Here is a 25,275-nt window from a genome sequence, read left to right on the forward strand (position 1 = left end):
GACCCTCCTGAAGATGACCTGCTTTATGCTTCCCCAAATTAATTGCTGTCTGACAGTGCCCAATGTCATATTAACAATTATAGCACATACTATAACAACTTAAGTAGTTTTTTCCCCTTTTGATCTTATATCACAGGGGTTAGCTAAATAAATATGTAGAATCCTCTCCCGGTCTTAAACTGGAGTGTTGCTACATGGCTCTGCATAGATTGATTCAGTATTGTATTGTCCTTAGGACAAAAAGTGGGGATTGTGAGAGGAAAAAAACTGATTTTATTAATACTTAAGGCCTTTGTTAATTGTAACATACAAATAAAACAAGCTTATAATATAGAGCAATAAATAAAATTGCTATGTGGACTAAAGTTTTCAGTCATGGACAGGTAGTTGGAAAATAGATGGACAAAGTAAAATGTTGATAAAAGGAGTTTGACACAAGGATGGAACAGGGAAGTGTGGTAAAATTAGCACCAAGGACGGTAGCTCATCCTGGGAGTCATGATTCTGGTTTGTGGTTTTGAAGAATAAAAAGGATTGTTGGGAGGGGCTTGGGGCCACATGGCCACAAGCTGTCCAGGTTGACCGCTTGTCCATGCTGGACCTCATTGCAATGGGAATCTAAGTAAGTACCATGTGTTCTGTTTATTGAGTTATACATGCTTATTGAACTAACACTTAATAAATGCTTTAGAACTCTGAAGTGGTCTGTGTTCTGGTGTGTCTGTCTCTTGGGTTTGATGGGGATTTTCCCCTGACATCTGGGAGAGAGATATACTGTATAAAAGCAATCAAGATCAGGTTTGTTCTTAAAGCAGGAATAGGAGGAAACACTTATAAATCAATTTCTAAGATTGAAAGCCAAGAAAATTGCAAGGTGAAACATCCCAACTAATACACAGGAATTGATATTTAATCTGTTCAGTTTTATAATAGGCTGACTGTTTATAAGATACATATTCTGCACAGCACAAATGAGGTGGCTACCAACACCACCACAAACTGAAAGTAGACTAGAGAAACTAGATTACAGAACTGCCTTTTACTTCAAAGGATCAATGAGGGCTATTAAGAAGAGAAATGACACTCCCCCACTCTTTTAAGCATGCTCATGAGTTTGGAAGTGAGAGGGTTGTATGCAGCCATCTCAAGAGTTTGTGACACCATTACTGTTCCTAACCAATATTGGTGAATCCATTTCAAATCCAAGTTAACCAACAGTTAACTGCAATAAAAATGAAATGTTACGTCATGGTATGATTAAACTGTTAAGTGAGGGCAAAATTTGGGTGGCAAAAGAGAAAATGTAAAAGCTTTAGCCTGTTCTTGATCTGTGTAACCCCCACAGAATTGCATCTACAATGAATCAAAATATAATTGGTAATATGTCACAACCATGCATTTTCAATTCAGCTAGTTTTGTTCTGTTTTGAAATAATCTTTCACACAACTAAAAGAGTAGTATTTCTCCAAAAACCCAGACACACCCTGCCCTAGTGCAACTTAATCTGCCATAATATCTTGCATATGTTGTGGTGTCAACTCACTTCTTGAGAGACTGGCAAATGAAGTCTACATTCAGACAGACTTTCAGTCTAAGAAATGAGTTATTGTCCAGAAATAACAACAAACACTGAATCACTAGGGATCAAATACTATGTCCAGGGAAACATGAGCTCATAGGTGACAAACAATCTGAAAATACAAGGAAGGTCAAGGGTGTTTTATTACGTTAATGTAGAGAACAGTAAATGCTCATTTTACTATTCATAGCACAAAAGAAAATATTCTGTTCATTGAGCACCAACTTGTTTCAGGCTCTTCTCTTGACCTACACAATGCTATCATTTTACATCATTTTATCAGTTAATCATGTATTGGCATTAGGAAAACCAAAAATTCAGACCCAGCCCTACTTATATTTGACATGTTCAGATTGTTTCTGTATTTCTGTTTTACAAAGAAGCATTTGGTGCTCTCTCCTGGGATGACTCACCCCAATCCTCCACTGTTACAACCTTATAGGGGCTCCTACCGGAGATCTCCCCCTACCAGAAAAGATGAAAAGAGGGAAAGCACATTGCTATCAGCCTGTGTGTTAGCAATTTAATCTCCTCCCAATCACCACACTGCAAGGGCAGCTAGAATAGCATTAGGTGCTAGGAGAGAGATTTGCAGATAACACCATCCCTTGATTCAAGCCAAGGAAATATAACACAGCACAACAGTAGAAAGTTAAAAGATGCAGTTGGCTACTTGGCTACTATTCTTTTCTGAGTCATCAATTTGAAGATTGCCTAAAAAAAATCTATTCTGCATTTATAAAAACATATTTTATCAAATTATACGACAACCACATTCCAGTGCTTGATATAAGAGTAAATAAAACAAGAGTGTTACTTAATTTATATAAAAGTTTATATCTTGTTTTTCTAATGTACAAGCACCACTCAGGGCAGCTAGTAACAATTAAACAATAGATAGGAAGGCTGAGATAGAAAGCAAGAAAAAGAAATATTTTGGCTATAAATAGCATTTCAACTAAATTTTGACCTTGTAACTTCACTGTTACTAAATGTGCTCCATTACTTTTAGAATAATAAATTTGTTAGCTTTTAAAATGCTACATGACCTGTTTTCATCATTATTTTTGGCTGCAAAAGACTAACAAGGTTCCCCTCTTGGCAAGCATAAAATGCAATTGTCTGAATATATAGTGCTGCTAAATATCATTATTGTTTAGAGCTTGTCATTTTGAGAAAAAGCTGTTTTGATACACTGCTTAAAACTGTTTCTAGTTTGCTTTTAAAAAATCTTTGTGACTGGTCAATTTCAGAAAAACATGAAGTTCTCTTCTACTTTAAAGTAAACAGGCTTCAGTTACTGGCAGTATCCTTTATCCTGTACAGGAAACCATACTGTACTATTGGAGTACTGACAGCTGTGCTGAATTTAATTGGATTCCTTAACCCCATACTCAGAGTAGGATTGTTCAATGTGAACGCACAGAGGTAGATATAACATTCAGGTCATTAAGGCTAAATTCCCATAGGATTCCTAATCTTCTTCCCCACCCTTGTTCTTTTCACTGTTTTATACTTGTACAGAAAACCCAAACAATAAATATACCTCATAGCTAGATTTCTATACTATAGCTGGAGTATGTTCAAGAAAACAGAAAACTGCAATTAACATTATATGAACTTAAGAGTCATCTTAGATCATTCTAGCATCCTGTTTTTACATTCACCAGCCAGATGCCTATGGGAAGTCAAGTAGCACAGTAAGACTCCTTTTCTCGTGTTCCTCAGCAAATGAAAGATATATTCCCTACAACTTTGAAAGTAATATATTGTCATCATAACTAATAGTCATGTATAACTAGCTGGAATATTCTCCTGAAAAGAATTCTCCTGAACATGCCATAATTCTTTGAAACTATCTTCTAGGAATACAGCTAAAAAATGGCTGTTCTGGACAATCTTACTCTTGCTTTCTAGCAAGCCATTTTAAAAAGCGAGGAAGCTTTCCAAAGAAGGCTGTTAGATTCCATGGTACTTTTTTCTTTTTCTTTTTTTTTAGTGAAGAAGTCAGATATTCCATTAAGCACACCTAAAATCAATCGTCGCATCTCAGCCAACCCTACACCACTGAACCCCAGCTATAATTTTAAAACAGAATTCTTAATTATCTCCAAAACCTCTGTGATACTTTGAAGCTCTGACAAAATATTCATACTGCAACCTAACATAAGGGAGAAAAAATAAGTATACCGGAACCCCCAACCTGTTAACCCAGTACTGGGTTTATATCTGAGATCTCCTTAGATTAACTCTCAAAATAAAAAAGGGAGCAATTGATAATGCATCTGAGGAAATTCCAATTAAAAAACATTGTTTTGTATTAAATGTGAATGTATATATATATATATACACACACATATGCATCATGCTATTCTCTTTTGCAACGTTATGCAAAGCACAGAAACAAAATGGCAAGCCATAAAGCCATGAGATAAGAAAAGAAAGGGAAACATAGCTAAACCTATCGTATATCAACCCAGTTCAATACTGTACACTTCATTTCACCTTCTCATCCTTGCAAACTATCCATGCTGCCACCACATTCATACACCACTTCACACATTGCCCTTTATTCTTTAAATTTCTCACCTCTCTTTCTTTGTGGCTCTCATTCATTTCCATCCAACCACAGTCTTCCCCATCTTCTCAACACAGTCACTCTTCCTTCATATATTTGTTTTTGAAAGGAATTTAGGGCTCACCCTGAAGATAGGGAAGAAAGGAGTGGGCTGTTAAAGGAGGACCTGCAGAAAAGATTGCAAGTCCTGAGAAATAGGAAAGCGTGAGAAAGACATTCAAATAAGCCCACCTTGATTTTATTTAGTATAAGATGGGACAGAGAGAAACTCAAACAAGCTTTCAAGAACCTGTTATTCCACCTTGCTACAATAAACAGCATTCCTGGAATCCCTACTGTGCCTGTTTCTTGACCTCGCCTACCCTGAAGGGCTAACAGTTTTGCAATTTGATTCTCATTTTTTTCTCTAACCAAACTGCTGCAACCAATTTCTTCTGTCCTGGTCATTTACTTTTGTATTTAATGCATTCATTCAGTATCCATTCATTATTGATCCTAACTTCTTCTTCTTCTTCCTCCTCCTCTTCTTTTTCCACAGCACTTTTAAAATAATCCATTTCACCATCAGTCACCTTACTTAAATGTTTCTTATTTTCATCTTAAATGACATAATCAGCTCTCGCTTCCAGGTAATAAACAAATTTGCTTCTTTTGATTAATTCTTTGCAACAGACCATGTACTAGTCACTACTTTTCTACCAGGATTTCCACATCCTAAAATTACTCTATCCATTTCCCCATTTTTAATTAACATCCTGCCAAGATACATAAATTCATACACTTATTCTAGTTTTTCACCATTTATGTATAAATGACAATCATTCATTTCATTTTCCCTGTCAAACACAATTACCTTGGTATTTAATACATGCATTTTCAGATTCATGCTCCTTTTTTATATCATACAGTCTATCAACTTTTACTGCAGATCATTTGGATTTTCAGCCAACAGCACAACATCATTAGCACACAACCATACACACACACACACTCATTTCCCCAATCCACACACCTCTAACATAACCATTCCTTATACATTTATCCATAAATGTGTTAAACCAAGGGAACTTCACATATCCTTGTCTTACTACCTTCTCAGTGTTTGTCCATTGCTCAGTATTTCATTTATTTTCACACATACTTCAAGACTACTTACTTTCTCTAAATCAACAAACATACAACCAATTTTCTTCCTCCCATTCATACATTTCCCAACAACCTGCTGAAGAACAAAAATTTGGTCTCCATACCCTCTGCCCAGAATAAAACCACACTGCACTTCCCAATTTTTGCTGTCACCTTTTGTATGTTTTTGATCAGACAGCTTCCTTCATACACATATTAAACAAGCTGCAAAGCTATTCCATATGCAAACCACATCCAACTTTTAACGTTTCTCCAGTAATGCCATCTACATCTGCAGTCTTAATTTTTTAAATATTGTCACTGATTTACTTTCTCTTCATAATTTTTTCCTGGATTCTATAATGTATACTATTTGTCTCAATTCCACTCTTTGACATATTACTATAAGTCCCATACAAATCTATAAAATACTCTTACCAGCAATCCCTCATTTCCGTTTTATCCCAAATCATTTTATCCCTTTTATTTTTGATTCCATTCAATCTGGTACATGCTCCTTGTTTAATCTTCTTCACCCATTTCCAAAATAACTCTTTATTTCCATCAAATTCACTCTGCAATTTGTCTCTTTTAACCCTTGCCCTTTTTAGCTGCATTCTTTGCAAATAACTTTTTCTCTTTGTACATATCATACAATACAGTGGGGCAAAAAAGTATTTAGTCAGCCACCAATTGTGCAAGTTCTCCCACTTAAAAAGATGAGAGAGGCCTGTAATTTTCATCATAGGTATACCTCAACTATGAGAGACAAAATGGGGGGAAAAATCCAGAAAATCACATTGTCTGATTTTTAAAGAATTTATTTGCAAATCATGGTGGAAAATAAGTATTTGGTCAATATCAAAAGTTCATCTCAATACTTTATTATATATCCTTTGTTGGCAATGACAGAGGTCAAACGTTTTCTGTAAGTCTTCACAAGGTTTTCACACACTGTTGCTGGTATTTTGGCCCATTCTTCCATGCAGATCTCCTCTAGAGCAGTGATGTTTTGGGGCTGTCGCTGGGCAACACGGACTTTCAACTCCCTCCAAAGGTTTTCCATGGGGTTGAGATCTGGAGACTGGCTAGGCCACTCCAGGACCTTGAAATGCTTCTTACGAAGCCACTCCTTCGTTGCCCGGGGTGTGTGTTTGGGATCATTGTCATGCTGAAAGACCCAGCCATGTTTCATCTTCAATGCCCTTGCTGATGGAAGGAGGCGTTCACTCAAAATCTCACGATACATGGCCCCATTCATTCTTTCCTTTACACGGATCAGTCGTCCTGGTCCCTTTGCAGAAAAACAGCCCCAAAGCATGATGTTTCCACCCCCATGCTTCACAGTAGGTATGGTGTTCTTTGGATGCAACTCAGCATTCTCTCTCCTCCAAACACAACGAGTTGAGTTTAGACCAAAATGTTCTACTTTGGTTTCATCTGACCATATGACATTCTCCCAATCCTCTTCTGGATCATCCAAATGCTCTCTAGCAAACTTCAAACGGGCCCGGACATGTACTGGCTTAAGCAGGGGGACACGCCTGGCACTGCAGGATTTGAGTCCCTGGCGGCGTAGGGTGTTACTGATGGTAGCCTTTGTTACTTTGGTCCCAGCTCTCTGCAGGTCATTCACTAGGTCCCCCCATGTGGTTCTGGGATTTTTGCTCACTGTTCTTGTGATCATTTTGACCCCACAGGGTGAGATCTTGCGTGGAGCCCCAGATCGAGGGAGATTATCAGTGGTCTTGTATGTCTTCCATTGTCTAATTATTGCTCCCACAGTTGATTTCTTCACACCAAGCTGCTTGCCTATTGCAGATTCAGTCTTCCCAGCTTGGTGCAGGTCTACAATTTTGTTTCTGGTGTCCTTCGACAGCTCTTTGGTCTTGGCCATAGTGGAGTTTGGAGTGTGACTGTTTGAGGTTGTGGACAGGGGTCTTTTATACTGATAACAAGGTCAAACAGGTGCCATTACTACAGGTAACGAGTGGAGGACAGAGGAGCCTCTTAAAGAAGTAGTTACAGGTCTGTGAGAGCCAGACATCTTGCTTGTTTGTAGGTGACCAAATACTTATTTTCCACCATGATTTGCAAATAAATTCTTTAAAAATCAGACAATGTGATTTTCTGGATTTTTCCCCCCATTTTGTCTCTCATAGTTGAGGTATACCTATGATGAAAATTACAGGCCTCTCTCATCTTTTTAAGTGGGAGAACTTGCACAATTGGTGGCTGACTAAATACTTTTTTGCCCCACTGTATATTTTATTCAACCTCATTTATGCAGCACCATCTTCCAGGGCTGTGGAGTTGGAGTCGTGAAGTTGGAGTCAGAAGCAATTCTTGGGTTACTAGAGTTGGAAAAAATGTACTGACTCCGACTCCTAATACACTTAAATTGTATATAATATAAATAACATAATACATTAAAATTTCCTATATCATAGATAATAATGTGATTAACCTATTTTTTTAGGATATATTTTAATTTCAAGTTCTCTGCAAATTTCAAAATATATATTTTGATAAAAATATAACCTCATTGTTTTTATTTTTTAGCTTTTATCCTTTGTTTAAACTATAAGGTTACTGACTGTTCGTAATTTCTTTAATAAATAAAAATTTTAAAAAATCAGAATGTCTTAGCTATAGCCTTTAGATCCCAGCTTTAACAGGTTAGGGTTCTAAAAAGTTGCCTGCTGATTCATGTTGGCAGTGATTAAATGCCTTGTATGTTGGGGGCTTGCAGTCGATATAGGAAAGATATAATTAGTATATTTATAATTTATTTCCTATACCAATATATAATTAAATGAGCTGGAGTTGGGGGTACCATGAATAAAGGAGTCAGAATCAGAGTTGAAGGTTTTATGTGCCGACTCCTTTACAGCCCTGCCATATTCTTGAATGCACTTTTCTCATCCACAGCTTCTTCCATTTCATCATTCCAAAAGCATCCTTTTTCATACTTTCCATCAGCATAAGTCTATACACTTCCGCTCCACTCTGTAACATAATGCTTTTCACTCTATTCAAAGCAGCTTCCACATTTTCCTTTCCTTATATCTACTTTCTATTTGTTCTGTTGAGAGATTATCCGGCTCGTTCATACAGGACTTGTACTTCCTCTTCCTGTAGTTGTTTCACTTTAGCTTCTTTCACTTCTTTCCTTTTCTTCCATGCCCTTTTTTCCCCAAGATTCTCTCTTGACACTACCAAATAATGGTCTGTCCCACATGCAAAATCTCTCACACCGTTGTATCTTTCACTAATTCTCTCATTGCAGACTATCAAATCAGTCATACTTTTATATCCATTCCTTTGCCATTGATATGAATGGACAGATTTATACAGGTAGACCTTGCTTACCGACTACCTCGTTCAGTGCCCATTCAAAGTTATGATGGTGCTGAAAAAATAACTTTATGACCAATGCCCACATTTATGACCTTTTCACAGTGTCCTTCAGTCACATGATTGCCATTAGAGTCAGTACACGTTGTCCTATGCCTGACCTGTTTTTTTCTTGCCCCTCCTTGCAGAGCAGAGAGACTAGAGAGGAAGGGATTTCAAGAGAGTAAGCAGGCACACAATGGGGAATACACCGGGCTGTTTGTGTATCGCACTTGCAGCTGCCAGCACCAGTGCATTGCTTTTGATGTGTACCATCCTCATTCATTTTGATTTAGTTTTATACCAAATGAGATCTTACCTTTATACAATGAGTGGAGCACAAATATGCATAAGCTCAAGATTAGCAGCTTGGCTGGGAAACACACATATTACTTTAATCTCTGGCGGCTTGTAAGGGTATTTTGGAGATGGCTAATAAAGAATTCAATTTAGATTTATGGTTAGACATTAAATATTTTTAATGCTGAAGTAAAGGAAAAGATGGAGGTTCATATCACTCTGAAACTTGCTCTTTCTTGTATCACATATAGTGATGGTATTATTATTATTGCTATCAGCATTCATCAGAGTGGAGAAGTAAAAGAAAGAAGTATCTGACAAGGTTTTCAAGTTTCAAAACTAGAAATTAAAACAAAAATAACTGCACTGGCCCATCAGACTTGGACAATACATATATATGTGTTCCTACTTAGAATGTTCGGAATTTCATGTATTTTAAGATTTGGCCATTTATAGTGCTCAAATACCTGTAGCTCAAAATACCAATTACAGAAATGACTGTCATCCCTGTATTTGGAACAGCATGCCACCTAAAGAGTTATTTCAAAGAGTAATAAATGTTTTTACCATATTCGCCAAAACGAAGAGATTCCCATTGCTGCCGTTCAACAACACTGCTTACTGCTCGGACACCAGCATAAATTAGCAGCATTCCTAAGGTGGCATCTAGCAAAAAGTTGATAAGATATCTGAAAGGTCAAGAAAAGCACACACAAATTTGAAGACTGGCTTTTCTTAAAAATGTGTAGCTTTGATTATTGAAATCCCCATCTATCATCATTCATTTTCAGCTTTCTAGAGTGCACTCCCATTTTCTAATCTGAGCAATAAAAACATCATCATCATCATCATCATCATCAGGCACTTCTATACATACAGGTAAAGGACCTCCTTTACTTTCAATTTAAGTATGGAATTAGAAGGTAATCTTCTACAGCATATTATTCTTTCAGCTTATTTAAACTGCTCTGGCAACAGGATCAGCTACTAAGGATCTTTAATATACACAGGTAGTCCTCGCTATTTGACCATAATTGGGACCAGAACTTGGTCACTAAGTGATGCAGTTGTTAGGTGAAATATCACATGAAAACATCATTTAGCGACCACAATCCTGGCAGTCCCAGTTGCTGTCGTTAAGTAAATGCCCCGGTCATTAGGTGAGGCAACTTCCTGCAGGCTTCCCACAATCAAGTCAGTGGGGAAGCCGGCAGGAAGCTGCAAGCCCCAGGTGCTGCCAGGTGCGAGAGGGAGTGAGGGAGTGCATGGGGCTGCATGGGAGGGGCGGGACTGGTGCAGGTTGGGTGCATGGGGGCCTGTACCACACTTTCATGCACCCGACCTGACCCTCCCATACACCCCCTCACTCCCTCTCCCATCCTCCATGGCTGAAAATCCTGCTTGGATTTTCAACACAAAGCTTTTTCAGGCAGCCCACAAAGCCCCATGAGAAGCCGTTTTCAGGGCTGCCTGAAAATGCCCTGTGCCAAAATCAGGCAGCCCTTAGAGACAAGAGGGAGTCCTCTTGGCAGGCAGCAGTGGCTTGTGACCTTCCCTGCCAGCCACTTTCCTGGCAGGCAGCATGAAGATTGCAAATGGTGATCACATGATCGCAGGGAGTTTGGCAACCTGTCATAAGGGCAAACCAATTGCCAAGGGCCCAGATCTCTGTAACTTCGGGTCAGGTCATAAGTCCCTTCGTTCAGTGCCGTCATAACTTCAAACAGTCACTGAACAAATGGTTGGATAGTGAGGACTACCTGTACTTCATAAAGTTACAAAACTGAGACAGCAAAAACCACTGAGATGGAAATGGTCTAACTGAAAAAGGAAGTTAATCTGAGCTTTTTTCCTTTAATATAAAAACTGTAGCTTCTAATATACACACAGATATTATTCTCTGCTACATTTAAAATAGAGGCAGTAATATTTTTTAAACACAGTTTTTAATGCTAGCGTAGCATGGACACACACAGAGACAAATGGGACCTAGTAATTAGCATATGGCAGTAGGACCAGCACAATCTAGATTCAGAACTCTGCTCAGCCATAAAGCTGATCAGATAACCTACCACGTGGAGCAACTGCATGAGTAAAAATTGGAAAGGAAACTGCACTACCCTGGAGAAACAGCAGTTTAAAAATGCAAAAATAAAAATTCCTGTTTAATTAATTCACAGATGCTTGGGTACACAAAATATAGCACAAAGGAAAAATAAGCATTTTACATTTTTTTTAAAATCTGTTATTAGCATATGAAAGCCTATAGGACTGAGCAGCTAGAATAATTTGATCAAATATTACATAAAAGGCCAGCAGAGGTCACTGTTGCTTCAGCTAATACAAAAGTGGGCAATTGCTCTACAGTTGACTACCTGTCAGTCAGTTTTTGTGGTATATGTCACTTGACAATGGAACATAGTATACTGTTCTAATTTTAATATTAATTTATTCATAAATTACAGCATCAAAGCAACAGCCTGATGCTTTTCTGTATTATGTAGATATTGATCAACTACTTGATTTGAAGGCCAGGCTAAATATAAATGATAAAAGCTCCCTTGAGTCTGGGTGATTTTGTGGACCCATCAATAAAGTTTTCCTGGTAAAAATATGGAAATGGGTTGCTACTAACTTCATCTGGGATTTTTTTTTTTTCCCGATTTCCCAGTCTAGCCTACAAGCCTTGGATTTTTTGATGGACTCCCATCCAAGAGCAAATCAGGTCTGACCTTGTTTAGCTTTTACAAAATTAGCTAAGGCTGGCTACAAATGGCCAACTATTTTGACAACTGAGTACCAGCTATCTGCTGTATTTCAAAGGTAAAATTTGTCTATCTAAAACTCAATGCTGCTTGTAAACTCTGAGCCTAAAACTTAATAGCGTAGCGCTCCTGTAGCCTAAAACATCACCCAGAGATGAAAGGAAAGTTGGCTCTGGGTTAAAAAGGAAAAAAGATTATATGTACAACAGCAGGGGAGCAGGGAGAAAAGTCCTAAGGTTCTTTCTAGAGGGTACCAGTCAGTTCCCCACCATGACTAAAGAAGTAAAAGATAGAAAGAAAAAGAAAAGGAGGAGGGTTAAAGAAATTCAAATGACATAGGATCATGCATTATTTTCTTCAGCATTGAAGTGATAGGGTTTGTTTTTGTTTTTGGTCCCAAATCATGTCTAGCCAGTCCATCTATGATAACAATTGCCTAACATCCTATGCAGTTTTTGAAAAATAAAACTCAGTGCACATCTTGGTAATTCTTGCTAGTTGAAATTCAATAAGATTGTTTTCCACTTACAGTGAACAGGGATCCTCTTCAGTAAGGTCTGATAAATACACATTGGCAAAATGGATGAACATCATCCCTATGGCTTGTTTGGATGTATCCAAAAACCTACAAAATTAAGTTTTTAGACATGACATCAAACACTTAACTGCATATTTTAATTTATTTAGTTATAATTTACATTTCTAGAGCCGCCCCTCATCCACAACTTGGCTGAACTTACAGACAGTTTTGTTCTAGAATAAGAAGCAAGAAAAGGTACAAAGTTTCAGGTTTAGCTGTGAGAGGGCATTATACTGATATAGAAGCTTGCAAAGCTTTTGATGGCCTTTTGAAAGCAAGACATATTTCTCTTTCAATAGTATTCACTTCTGAAGTTCTTGCAAATTTCTTGATTGAAAGGGCTAGTATCATTAATCCACAACAGCATATGCCAGGTAATTAAACATTTGAGTACAATACACTTCTCATTATTCTAAGACCCAGGGGCCAAACTCAATTGAGTTAGACTAACCCTGTTTCCAACAAATGTATTGAGTTTGCCACAAATTATTCATGGATTATTGATATAGCCTTCATCATACCGCTTCACAAAACTGGAAGCCTCTTTATCTCCACAGGCTTCTCTTTTAATATTGGAAAACTGTCCTAACATCTGAGTCGTTATAAGTCATTACCATTAATTTATACCTACAGCTTAGCTACTAATTCAAGAGTATTGCAAATTTCATACTTCATGTTATTATCACCATATTGATAACTTCCATATGGTACACCTATTATTTTTACCATGTTCAGGACATACAACCGAAGGTCACAAGAAAAACCCTGCAAACGAAAGCACTGTGCCCTTCCTCTGCTCCCCCATATTCTTTATATTTCTTCCTTAGCCAGGGAATATTGGACAGGCGGTATCAGGTAGTCCAATGTCAACCATACCAAGGTCATCAAGTCCTGAACACGGTAAAAATAATAGGTGTACCATATGGAAGTTCTCTTGGACCTTATGCTTCACAATATTCTTGTAGAATTACAACCAGGAAAAAGTATGAAGTTTTAGGTTTAATAACGAAGAACATTACTGTAATGGCTGGCAAAACTTTCAACTGCCTTTTGGAAGCAAGACAATTTTTTTTTTATGGCTGAACAAAGAAGGGAACCTATATTGCCAATAACATAATCTGCTGCTTTTATCTTAAGTTTCTGTTACTTATAGATAATGATAACTGGCTATGACACTTTGACAGGATCCGCTCCTTTACAAAAGATAGAGTGAATAGTTAATATTTATAGAAATCATTGTCTGTGCATAATTGTCTGTCATATTACAACTTTTGTAATTAATTACTCCCAACCTGCAAAAACAGTAGACATTTACCAAATCCTCCAAGGACGTCTTTCATGCTTTGGTTCTCTGAAGCGTTTCACTGAAAGAAAATTAGCAACAATTAGTAGAATGTATCAACTAGTCCTCCACCCAGATGGAATCTATATGTAATTATACTATATTCCACTATTGCAGATTGCAGCCTCATGTTTTTAAGGACATATTTGTAAAATGACATGGTACTCAGTACCAAATTTTCTGTTAGTAATTAAACTCAGATATGTTATTGCTGAGTAATACACACTTTCTTTCCCCCTTGTCTTTTACAATCTGCAATCCAATAAATATAACCACTTTAAATCCAGTCCCATGGCTCATTTAGGGGAGGGCAAAATTGCTGACATTAATCATTCTATTAAGAGAAATGAGGAAATTCATGCAACTGAAAACAACTGAAGAAAACTATTTAAAGCAAATTGGCAATAAATACAACTGAAGGTCACAAGAAAAACCCTGCAAACAAAAGCACCGTGCCTATTATTTCAAATAATGTGAACCTTGTTGGCACTTGATCTTTAAAGCTAATGCTTGAACTAGTAAAAAAAAAAAAAAAAGTAGAGTGAAGCACTCAACCCATTTCACAGCTGCATGACTCCAGAGAAAGGGAAGTGAGCTCTAATGGTATTTTTCACCAGCTCAGAAATAATACTGAAGAGACAATTTAACTACCAAAAGTCAAGATTCAGTGATTTAACTGTTCATACATTTTGCCACAGTATTAACCAGGAAGATAAGCCAAGTTGTTTCCTTTTAGCATGTTTCTTAGAACAGAATTACAGAGACAAAGTCACATAGTTAAATCACAAATGCAAACAGTAGATTCAGTAGGTTGGATACAAATGGAATAAAACATACATGAAGAGATGATATCTATAACTGCAATTCAAACAGCATTTTCCAGAAGATCAACCCTCCATTCTGAAAATGGAAAGGTTTGATCAACTGCTTGACAAAATGCAAGATAACTTATGAACAAAGATAATCATGGAGGGACAAGGAAAAGAAAAATGTAAATAAAATTACAGAAGATCTCCTTCCAAGTCTTTCCTTGTATATCTTGATTGGGAAGGGATTCATCTACTCCCTCCCAGTCAATACAAGATGGATCATTCATCTTGGTTGATATTTACAATGATAGTTCATAATGTAGCCATTTTATTTTGTATTCATCAGACTGTCCTTTATATTATCCAAATTCTTGCAGCCTTGATTGTTCTGTCATCTACTTGCCACCAAGACCAATTGACCTTAACTTTTATCATGACTGGAGCAGTCATCATTCTTATTATCAGGGGGAAAAAAAGTTTACATATGTAAGTATTAGGTCCAGCCTCTTGCCTTATTATTCTTTATTTCCACACTTCATATTTGAAAGAAAAAAACGAATTGCTTAGAAATAATGATACCCCTCAGCAAATTCTGAAACTTTTTTTTCCTAAATCTAAGGAGCTTCATAACTACTTTAAATTTAAAAGGGTTTTAATCATAGCAACAGATCAATCTTGCAAGCTTAGAAAATGTGCATCATTATAATATTGTTTTCTTGCCAGTATTAGTTAGCATTACACTTTGCCTGTTGTAACAGGCTGGAGGTATCTGAATAAACAGAAATCCATTTTTGCTATGGTTTATTTTTCATAGAATCACTGGAAACCAGAATAGTCCCAATGGCTTTTCCATTTGAATACACCTAAATGCATTCTGATCTAAATATATTTTAAGTGGTTAATCTAGAACTTCTCCCTCTACCATGGAAAACCATGGAGACCCTCTAGCAGTTTTGGTAAGACTCTGGATTCAGCACTATATAACCTATGAGTGGCTACTGGCCACCCCTGACAAATTTTCCTTAGTGCAATTCAGTATCTCCAGTAACTTGTACTTGGGAAAAACATCACCTGTAGGGAATCAGATGTGTGAGTGTGTGTTCCTGTATATATCATTGCTGGGGGATGGGCTTTTATCTCCCTGCAGCTGATTTCTAGCAAGGGAATGTTTTTTTTTTCCCCCTCCCTCCCTCCCCCCCTCCCCAGCACATACTCTCAGGGTCCTATTAGTAGTTGCATCAGAGCTCAGGTGGCAGTAACGGGAGGGGGAGATGGAGAGACTGCTGTTGTTTTATCACTAATATTAGGAAAAGGAAAAGAACAATCCTGATGTGGAAAGGGTGTTAAATTATCTGCTTTCCCTTCCTACTTGATATCAGTGTGAGTGGACATCCAGCAGTGCTTGCTCAATCCAAACCTATTTTAAAAGCTTCTTCACATCTGATGAGGCAGCCTTTCTAACCTTTTGATTTATATCCCTTTAGGAGTTCTCAAATCTGTATTTTTCAGGGAGAACTTGTGCCCTCCCAAGTCACAACACAGATAATTGCAATGCCACAATGAATTCTGCCTGGCAGGCCTAGAAATGACATCTGCAGCCACTAATAACTTTTTTCACAATGTTGCTTCGCACCAATCTTAGTTAATGCCTTTCATTATCTTTCTGACAGATGGAGCAAGCTAAACCAATACAGGTGCTAAATAGGCATGAACAACTCATTGATCATGTGATTAGGCAACTTTCTCCTGCATTTTTTTTTCTTTTATGAAAAAATTATGTCAAGCATAACCACAGAGTAAGTCTCCCAGAAAATCCCAAGGATCTAAAACCAGTAAATAAGCAGCAAAAATAAAGTATGCCATCTTAGGGCACAAATGATCATCTGAAAAAAGGGGGAAGAGGAGGAAAGAAAGAAAGAAGAGAAATGAGTTAAAGGAGGGGTGGGATTAAGAAAAACACACAGTTGGCATTTGAGTTTTATTTAGCTATATGACCTTAATTTTGTAACACAACTTTTCCCAAGTTGGGGCCCACCAGCATGGAGTAACTTCAAACTCAGAACACAGCATGATCTTAAAAGAGCAGCCCACAATTTATTTAGAACATCTACTCTTATAATATTCTATATAAGTAAGCAAGAATTTTAGAATTTTCTTTCTTGTAAACCGTTTTCCTCTGACCATTTATCCTATAACTCAAATACCACAGAATTTGAAGGATTAAGATAAAATGACCATATAATACAGGATGAGAAAGGACTGGAAGTCAGATCCTGTGAACTGGTGAAAAGTTTAGTAAAACATGTAGACTTTCTAGAACAGTGTTGTCCAAACTTGGCCACTTTGAGTGGACTTCAACTCCCAGAATTCCCCAGCCAGCACAGCTGGCTGGGGAATTCTGGGAGTTGAAGTCCACTCATCTTAAAGTGGCCAAGTTTGGACAACACTGTTCTAGATAGTCAAATTTATGAAACCTAGTTACCATGTTTTTCCACATTTGGTATCAGTGATAGGATATAAGTGCCCAATATTTTGCAGGCTACACGAACAAAGACATTTAATAACTTAGAAAAAACATTAAGACCCTAAAAGTATATATCTAAAAAAAATTAACTGAAGAAACTGTTTTCCCATATATATGCAAATTCTGTTTATATGTTTTTGTAATAAACCTGTACTTTCATAGTAAGTTTTCTGAGTAGGTTTTTTACTATGATACAGACTTTTAAACAAGGCTATGGGTTTGTACTGCTTGATCCCTATATTCACACACACACACATAGTGCTTTTGTGAACTTTTCTTCCTACAGAAAAGAATGATCTGGAAAATTCTGTTTTGAGGGAAACAGTTTAGCAAAGGATGCAAGAGAGAGTAGTAAGCAGAAACTTAAAAAAAAAAGTTCTATATCAGTGAAATTATCTGTAAAGTAGCACTGTCCTTGCTTCTACCATGCCCATAAAGCATTTCATATACTGCCTTTTGTTCTTTATGTCAGGTTCGGTCAGCACGGGGCTTCAGGGAAGCTCGTAGCCAGCGAACTCCACCGGCGGCAGCTAGCGAGGAAAAGAGGAACTGAAAGCGCCGCTAATTAACGGGCCACCTGCGCCCAGCCAAACAGGAAAACCGCAGCGGAAGCTTTTAACTATAAACTGATAACGGCGCGAGCCAACAATGAACGGGGCCGCAGGCAGCGAAACAAGATCGCGCGCAGCACAGAACCCGCGGGCTTGCACGTAACGGGGAGGGACCAACCCAAGCCGGGGGGGACTGCCCATCAAGGACAATGGACCCTGACCGAACCTGCCATCATGGACAATCAAGGGGGATTATTGGGGGGCCAATAATCCGCAGCAGCAACGTGATCGCGGGGCGGAAAAAAGCGCGGGAAGGGGGGAATATAACAAGTGATGCAACTGTACCAAGCCAGTCCTGGCTTTGCTTGTGACTACTACGTTACGCATGAGTAAACCTTCTTTGTGAACCACACGTGTCACGAGAGTTTCTCTGTCGAACGGGGCAAATCTCACATAAAGCCAGGACTCACATTGAGTGCTACCCGGTACACACCGAGGAGCGCTCACCTTTCTTTCCCTGCAGCCAAGACCGGAGAGGAATTGATTAACGGCACCAGGAGATGGCAAGCGATGGGGAAACCGCGTGCCAGCTGGGCTACCAGGAGCCCAGATCCGAAGGCGTGATGGCGGGACCAGTCCGGGGCGAATGGCGCACGGACACAGCCAAGAGGGCGCCAGAGGACGGGTGGTCGTTCGGCGGGGGCAGGAGCCCCAACGGGTCGCCAGCATGGGGGTCGCGACGAGTAGTGACTCGGAACCCGAGGCCCGAGAGCTTGAGGAACGATTCACCCGACTGGAGGCCAAGATCGAGCAGCGGATGGATGCTGTCCAAGTGATGTTGCAGACCATCTTCCGGCGGGGCAAGGCCCCAGGGGCAGAGTCGCAGGCGAAGAAGGAATCGGGCGATACCGGCAGCAGTGAGGATACGACCTCAAGAAACTGCACGGAGCCTAGACCAGAGGTTGCGCAGATGACTCCAGTCCCTAGCGTGAGGAAGAGGGGACCCACAACCACGGCCAGTTCGCGGGGCGCCAAGCGGGCGCTCAGCAGCGGGACGGAGCCAGAGGGCTTGACGGGACGTGCGGTTCCCGGGAGCAGCGGCGCGGGGTCCGGGAGCCAGGAGCCGGAGGAGAGGCTGGACGGGCTGGAGGGCGACCTCCAGCAGCAGACAACAGCTGTACCGGGCATGCGGGAGGCATGGAGTGGCGGACCCAGGGCCCCGGCTGGGGCAGCCGCAGAGGGCGGCGTGGAGACCAGGCTAGCAGAAGTGGTCAGCCTGACGGGGAGCGCGAAGGGGGGTCGGCGGCCAGCAGAAGCGCCCCGATTCAGGAGCTCAAGGAGCGAGCTCTCGGGGCGCCCCAAGCCACTAACCTATCGCCCTGTGCAGGACAGGCTCCACTCAGAGATCCAGGGGGGAGCACCCAGTAGGGACGACCTGGAGGCTCTAGTGAAGTGGAGCTGGCTGGTGGAGACGGCGGGGGATGCCGGAGACCCGGGGAAGCGAGAGGCGCGAGCCCCGATACCAGCCACAGCGGACCAAAGTGAGGCGGCACCGGAGGCGAGGCGCAGGAGCCGACGGCAGAGGATCGAGGTTGGAAACGCCCGGCAGACTGCAGGGACCTGCTACCGGTGTGGAGGCAAGGGGCATCGGATGGTGCAGTGTCCCTCGAGGCAGGGGGTCTTGGCGAGCTGCACAAAGGACGGGGGCCAGCGATTCCCGGCTATAAGGGACCCCGACCGATCCTGGGAGGAGACAGCAGCTAGTGGAGCGGTGTGCAGCGGAGCCGGCTGGCTCACGAGGAAGCCCGGCTCTGCGAGGAGGGGAGAGCGAGCCAGCGGGAGGCGATGGCCGGCGACGCTGAGGCGCACCCCAGAGCAGCCAACGGAGTGGCAGCATGAGGAAGGGCGGGACAGAAGAAGCTACTCGCCCATGAGGATCAGGGTCCACCTCAAGGGGGTGAGATCAGAAGCAGAGGCGAAAGTCGATGCCTTGCTGGATTCGGGATGCACCCACTGCCTGATCCACCCGGTACTGGCATCCGCACTGGGGCTCAGCGTGAGGAGACTCAGGAAGCCCCTCGCACTCAGCCAGTTGGATGGATCGACGGCAGGGGGGGAACCGGCGCAGTATCGCACTGAGCCGGTCGGTTTGACAGTGGGGACAAGCCGGGAGGAGCTAGGCTTAGTAGTTGCCCCGGGGGCCGGCCATGCACTAGTGCTGGGGCTGGCATGGCTTACGCGCCAGAACCCGCACATCGATTGGGTGGCCAAGACGGTGCGGTTCGGCGGCACCACCGAGCAGACGGGGTCGAGCTGAGGAGGTGGCACGAGAACAGGGGGCCCCACAGAACCCGGCGAGGTGGCGGCTGGGCGACGGCGAGCCGAGGGCCAGCGAGCTGCGGCAGCGGCGGCAATAGAGCCCGGGAAACCAACTGCACACGCGGCGAGGGCGGCGCCGAGGGAGACCGGCAGAGGAGCCGAGGCGGCAAGCGCACGAGAGAGCATGGCAGCAGAGACGGTGCGATTCGACGGCACCACCGGGGAAGCCGGGTCGAGCCGCGGAGGCGGCGCGGGAGCTGAGGACCCCACGGAGCTAGGCGAGGTGGCGACTGCGCGACGGAGAGCCGAGGGCCGGCAAGCCGCAGCAGCGACAGCAGCAGGGCCCAGGCGACCAACCGCCCGTCAGGCGAATACGAGGACGGCGCCGAGGGCGACCAACAAACGAGAGGGGTCAGAGACCGCCGAGGTGGCGGTGGCATCAACGACGAAGGGCCCCACAGCAACGCAGGGGTCGGCTACAGCAGAGACGGTGGCAGCGGGACCCGAGGGCCCCGTGGCAAAGCAGGCGGCGATCACACTGGCATCAAGAGCGGGGGCAGGAGCGGCGCCGGGAGCCGACTGGTCCGCGCCAAGCGTGAGTGAAGCAACCGGCGATAGACTGGGACCTGGCCGTGGCCAGGGGAACCTGGAAGGTTGTAGGACACTGAGGGAGCCGCCACTCGAATTGACAGACCCAACAAGGACGACCCAGCTGGAGGCGAAAGGCGGAGCCCAACCCCCAAGGGAGAAGCAGGGGAAGGGAGCCGAGCCGGAGCTGAGGCGGCGCTGTGCAGAGGCGAGCGAGGGAGACCCCTGGTTAGTAAACAACAAGGACTCCCTGACGAAACAAGGGACCTGCTGGGAGCACAAGGGGAGGCTCTACGTTCCAGAAGCTTGCCGGGTGGATGTGCTCCGGAGAGGGCACACCGAGGACACTACGGGACACTGTGGGTTTGTTAGGACTTTCCACCTCCTGCGTGAACAGTTCTGGTGGCCGTCTCTCCGGAGGGATACGAGGGAGTACGTGGCCAGCTGCTCGACGTGCGCAGCGGCGAAGGAAGGGAAGGAGGGGAAGGAGAACCTTCGGGGACCCATCCTATAAGTGACTTAGCCAAGGAAAGGCACACCGTTATGGCAGATGGGGGCAACACCCTAGTAGCCCAATTAAGAGGGGGACATGTCTTCAGGGGAGCGGTATGTCAGGTTCGGTCAGCACGGGGCTTCGGGTAAGCTCGTAGCCAGCGAACTCCACCGGCGGCAGCTAGCGAGGAAAAGAGGAACTGAAAGCGCCGCTAATTAACGGGCCACCTGCGCCCAGCCAAACAGGAAAACCGCAGCGGAAGCTTTTAACTATAAACTGATAACGGCGCGAGCCAACAATGAACGGGGCCGCAGGCAGCGAAACAAGATCGCGCGCAGCACAGAACCCGCGGGCTTGCACGTAACGGGGAGGGACCAACCCAAGCCGGGGGGGACTGCCCATCAAGGACAATGGACCCTGACCGAACCTGCCATCATGGACAATCAAGGGGGATTATTGGGGGGCCAATAATCCGCAGCAGCAACGTGATCGCGGGGCGGAAAAAAGCGCGGGAAGGGGGGAATATAACAAGTGATGCAACTGTACCAAGCCAGTCCTGGCTTTGCTTGTGACTACTACGTTACGCATGAGTAAACCTTCTTTGTGAACCACACGTGTCACGAGAGTTTCTCTGTCGAACGGGGCAAATCTCACACTTTAAACGTCTCACCTTTCCCTTCTTGAGGATCTCATCAACTCCATCTGCTCACAGCTTCCCAGTTCTCCTTCCACTCAATCTATTCACTCATGTATTTCTTCTGTATGACCAAATCACTTCAACATCTCTCTTTCATACTGGCCGCCCCCTTCTGTACTCCATCCAGCAAATGTTCACCCTTGGCCCCTACCTCTTGTCATCTGACCAGACACACTTCAGTATCACATTCCTGATGCATTCCACTTACTTTTTTTTTCTCCTGACATACCCAGCTCTTGCTTTCACATAATAAATTGGGCAGAAACATGCTTTCACACACAGCCATTTTTGGTTCTTTTGACAAACATTCGTTGCTTACCATAGACCACATACTACCAATACAGTGGTACCTCGGGTTATGAACTTAATTCGTTCCGTGACTCTGGTCGCAGCCCGAATTGGTCGCAACCCGAAGCAAATTTCCCCATAAGGTTCAATGTAATTACCGTTAATCTGTTCTGGCGTGGAGGACAGGGAGGCGGCTATTGCTTGGAGGGAGAGTCCCCCTCCCTATGACCATGTGCCAGGGGCGGAAAATGGCCGCGGACCACGTGTCAGGGGCGGAAAAATGGCCGCGGACCACGTGTCAGGGGCGGAAAAATGGCCGCAGATCTGGCTCGTAACCCGAGGCGGAGTTCGCAAACCGAGGTAAATTTTTGCGGCCAGAGCTGGTCGTAACCCGAAAAGTTCGTTAACAGAGGCGTTTGTAACCCGAGGTTCCACTGTATTTCCATGACACAACATTCCTCCATCCATTTCTCCCTCTTTAGTGAACCTTTCATCAAGGAAAAGATGTACTTGCACTAGTTTTTTCACAATTCATGTGTTACTTGCAATCATTCACATCATTTCTAACACATTTACCTTGGTTTTTGATATATTAATTTACAGATTCATGTGTTCAACCTACACAACTCTAATGTCACCACAATGATTTCTGACACACTGACCCACTGAATACATTAAACAACTAAGGGACATAACAGATTCTTATCTTACTCCCTGCTCAATGCTAAGCATTCCGTTTATTCTCATGCATGCTTTACTTCTATCATGCACCATACTTATTGCACTCACCAACAACCCCCAAGTCCACATTTATGCCAAACATTTCATACCTCAAACCTATTTACTTTATCCTAACTTTATCTAAATCAACAAATGCACAATAAACTTCCTTTCTCACATTCATCTATTTCTGTTGCCTACTACAAGGCTCTTCTCTCCACTCTTTTGCTTAGCATAAAGCTACAGTGCACTGGAACAAACTTGCATTAATTTCAAAATAAGATTTTAATCAATTGGCACACACACACTCTGCCCCCAGTGCAAAATGTATATAGTACCAGAAATGTTTAAGGAAGTGCAATGAAACTTATACAGGCATACTTTGGAGATATTGTGGGTTCAGTTCCAGACCACCACAATAAAGCGAATATCGCAATAAAACAAGTCACACAATTTTTTTGGTTTCCCAGTGCATATAAAAGTTGTGTTTACACTATACTGTAGTCTACTAAGTGTGCAATAGCATGTCTAAAAAAATGTACACAACTTAATTAAAAAAATTCTTAAAACAAGACAACAGTGAAGTTTGCCACATTGACTGACTCTTCCTTTCATGAAAGATTTCCCTGTAGCATATGATGCTGTTTGATGAATGCAATATCTGCAAAGCACAATAAAGCAAACCGCAATAAAATGAGGTATGCCTATATATGCCAGTAAGTAAAGTTTAACCTGCAAAACTAGAAAAAATATCATATGAAAATGGAAAGAAATCCCATTTCTTTCTGAAGGGGGAAAAATGAGACTATTTCAGTTATGATACTACTTCATGAATAACAACAATCTGAAAAGAAAAAAAATCTCTCTGAGGGATATTATTTTGCAACACTTGTAACAAAAAGCTAATGTAACTTAAAAAAGTAAAAGTCTCAACGATGCTAAAGAATAATGGTCAGGCAGGATATAAAACCTTTATTCTTGGGTCAGTTCTTTACTTGGCATGTTACATTTCCTGTAACAGGTATCAGGACTCTTCACCCAATAGGTCACATATAGCTTACAAGTTGAGCTTATCTATTGATCAGAAATAACTAGCTAGTAATTCAGAAATTCTCCATTTCTACTCACAGGGTGTGATATGTTTCTCGCTGCTGCCTACTGAACTGAGAAAAGCCAGCTAACAGGAAGAAAAGAGGTGATTTAGAAGAAAGGTTTCAGCAAACCTGTTCTACAGGGAAAGAAGAAAAAGCTATTTCCTTATTGCTGTCTAAGAAGAAAAGCCTTCGACAATACACAGAAAAAGCTATTTCCTTATTGCTATCTAAGAAGCCCTAAATCATGACTGAGATTGTTTCAATTGTTATTTTTCCAGGCTCTCTTTTTATTTTTTCCCCCTAGAATCTATAGTCAGTTGCAAAACTGGCTTAAGGGAGACATACATCTAACTGAATACGACTATGATATATTTGTTTTCAGGTTGCAAGCTGAACTTGCAGTCCTTTCAAACAAAAATCCCAGAAAAGAGAGTCTTTTTGTTGTTCTTTTTTTGTTCTCCGGGGTGTATGGAGTGTCCAGGGAGGGAGGGGCCTGCTGTGGCCTTTCTAGGGCTGCTCATTCACCTTCGGTCCACACCAGGAGCTCAGCTCTCATCTGTGGCTCCAAGTAGCTGTAACATGCGCAGCGGCCAATCCCCATAAATCGTCTCAGTAGATGGGCCAAACCAGGTGAGGATAGCTGATGGGTCCTCGACTCTCGGCGAGATAGAGAATTATCTATCCCAGTGTGTGAACTCTGGCAAACTGAGTGGAGGAAACTGATCAATGGTCCAACAGTCATGAAGGCAGGCCCAGCAGTCACTGTGGGGCACTAAGAGGATGACAAGACACTTAGATGTCCTGGTTATCCACTGCAGCAGGAGAGGTCTCCAGCCGTAATGGTCCTCCCTGTCACCTGATTAAGGTCTCTTATGCCAAGAGAGTGGGACTGCCCTTGTGCAATGGCTGTTCCACTTAAAACTCCATCACGCACAGGTTTCTGTTGTGCAGTTCATCCTCATCTACAAATCATCTCAGTCCAAACCTAATTCATTGAGCCCTGAGGCAACAGGTGAAGATGACTGCTGGCAGTTGTAGTCACAAACCTGCATGTGGGCGGCCCTTGGACCAGTGGTCGTTCATCTCAGTGCCCAGGGCAGCAGAGACGTCTGGCAGCATCCAGGGCAACTGGGCAGTCCTTCTAGGATAGCACTGCCCACCCTCACATGGGGGAGGTTAGAAAAGGTATCCTAAACATTGCCTGCCCCACAACATCTGGCTAGCTAACTGCGGCTGGCAGATCATCTCCTTAGCGGTCGAGCATCAAGAAAAACAAATAAAAGAAAATTCATTTTTGGAGCCTGGAACATCTGTACCTTGCTAGATAGAGACAAGGTGTCAAGGCCCGAAAGACGAATAGCACTCATAGCAGCCGAACTTCACCATTGTAGCACTGACATTGCTGCACTCAATTAGACCAGGCTGGCAGACGAGGGTTCATTACAGGAAGCAGCAAGTAGATATATGTTCTTTTGGAAAGGGAAACCATAGACTGACAACAGGACTCATGCAGTAGGTTTGCAATC

General features: G+C 42.4%; 1 protein-coding gene across 1 annotated transcript in view; it reads right to left on the reverse strand.

The window, feature by feature from the left end:
• STIMATE (STIM activating enhancer) overlaps positions 1-25,275 on the reverse strand; it is a 57,884-nt gene that overhangs the window by 19,744 nt on the left and 12,865 nt on the right. The window contains exons 2-4 of the mRNA XM_088134079.1: positions 13,640-13,688; positions 12,274-12,369; positions 9,547-9,668 (exon numbers count right to left, since the gene is read on the reverse strand). Coding sequence (XP_087990205.1) covers positions 9,547-9,668; positions 12,274-12,369; positions 13,640-13,688 — 267 coding nt within the window. The remainder of the gene's footprint in view (positions 1-9,546; positions 9,669-12,273; positions 12,370-13,639; positions 13,689-25,275) is intronic.

Source organism: Python bivittatus, unplaced genomic scaffold, assembly GCF_059951505.1.
Source record: "Python bivittatus isolate LINGU-HERP-01145 unplaced genomic scaffold, Pbiv_v1 ctg000080_np1212, whole genome shotgun sequence".
Lineage (NCBI taxonomy): Eukaryota > Metazoa > Chordata > Lepidosauria > Squamata > Pythonidae > Python > Python bivittatus.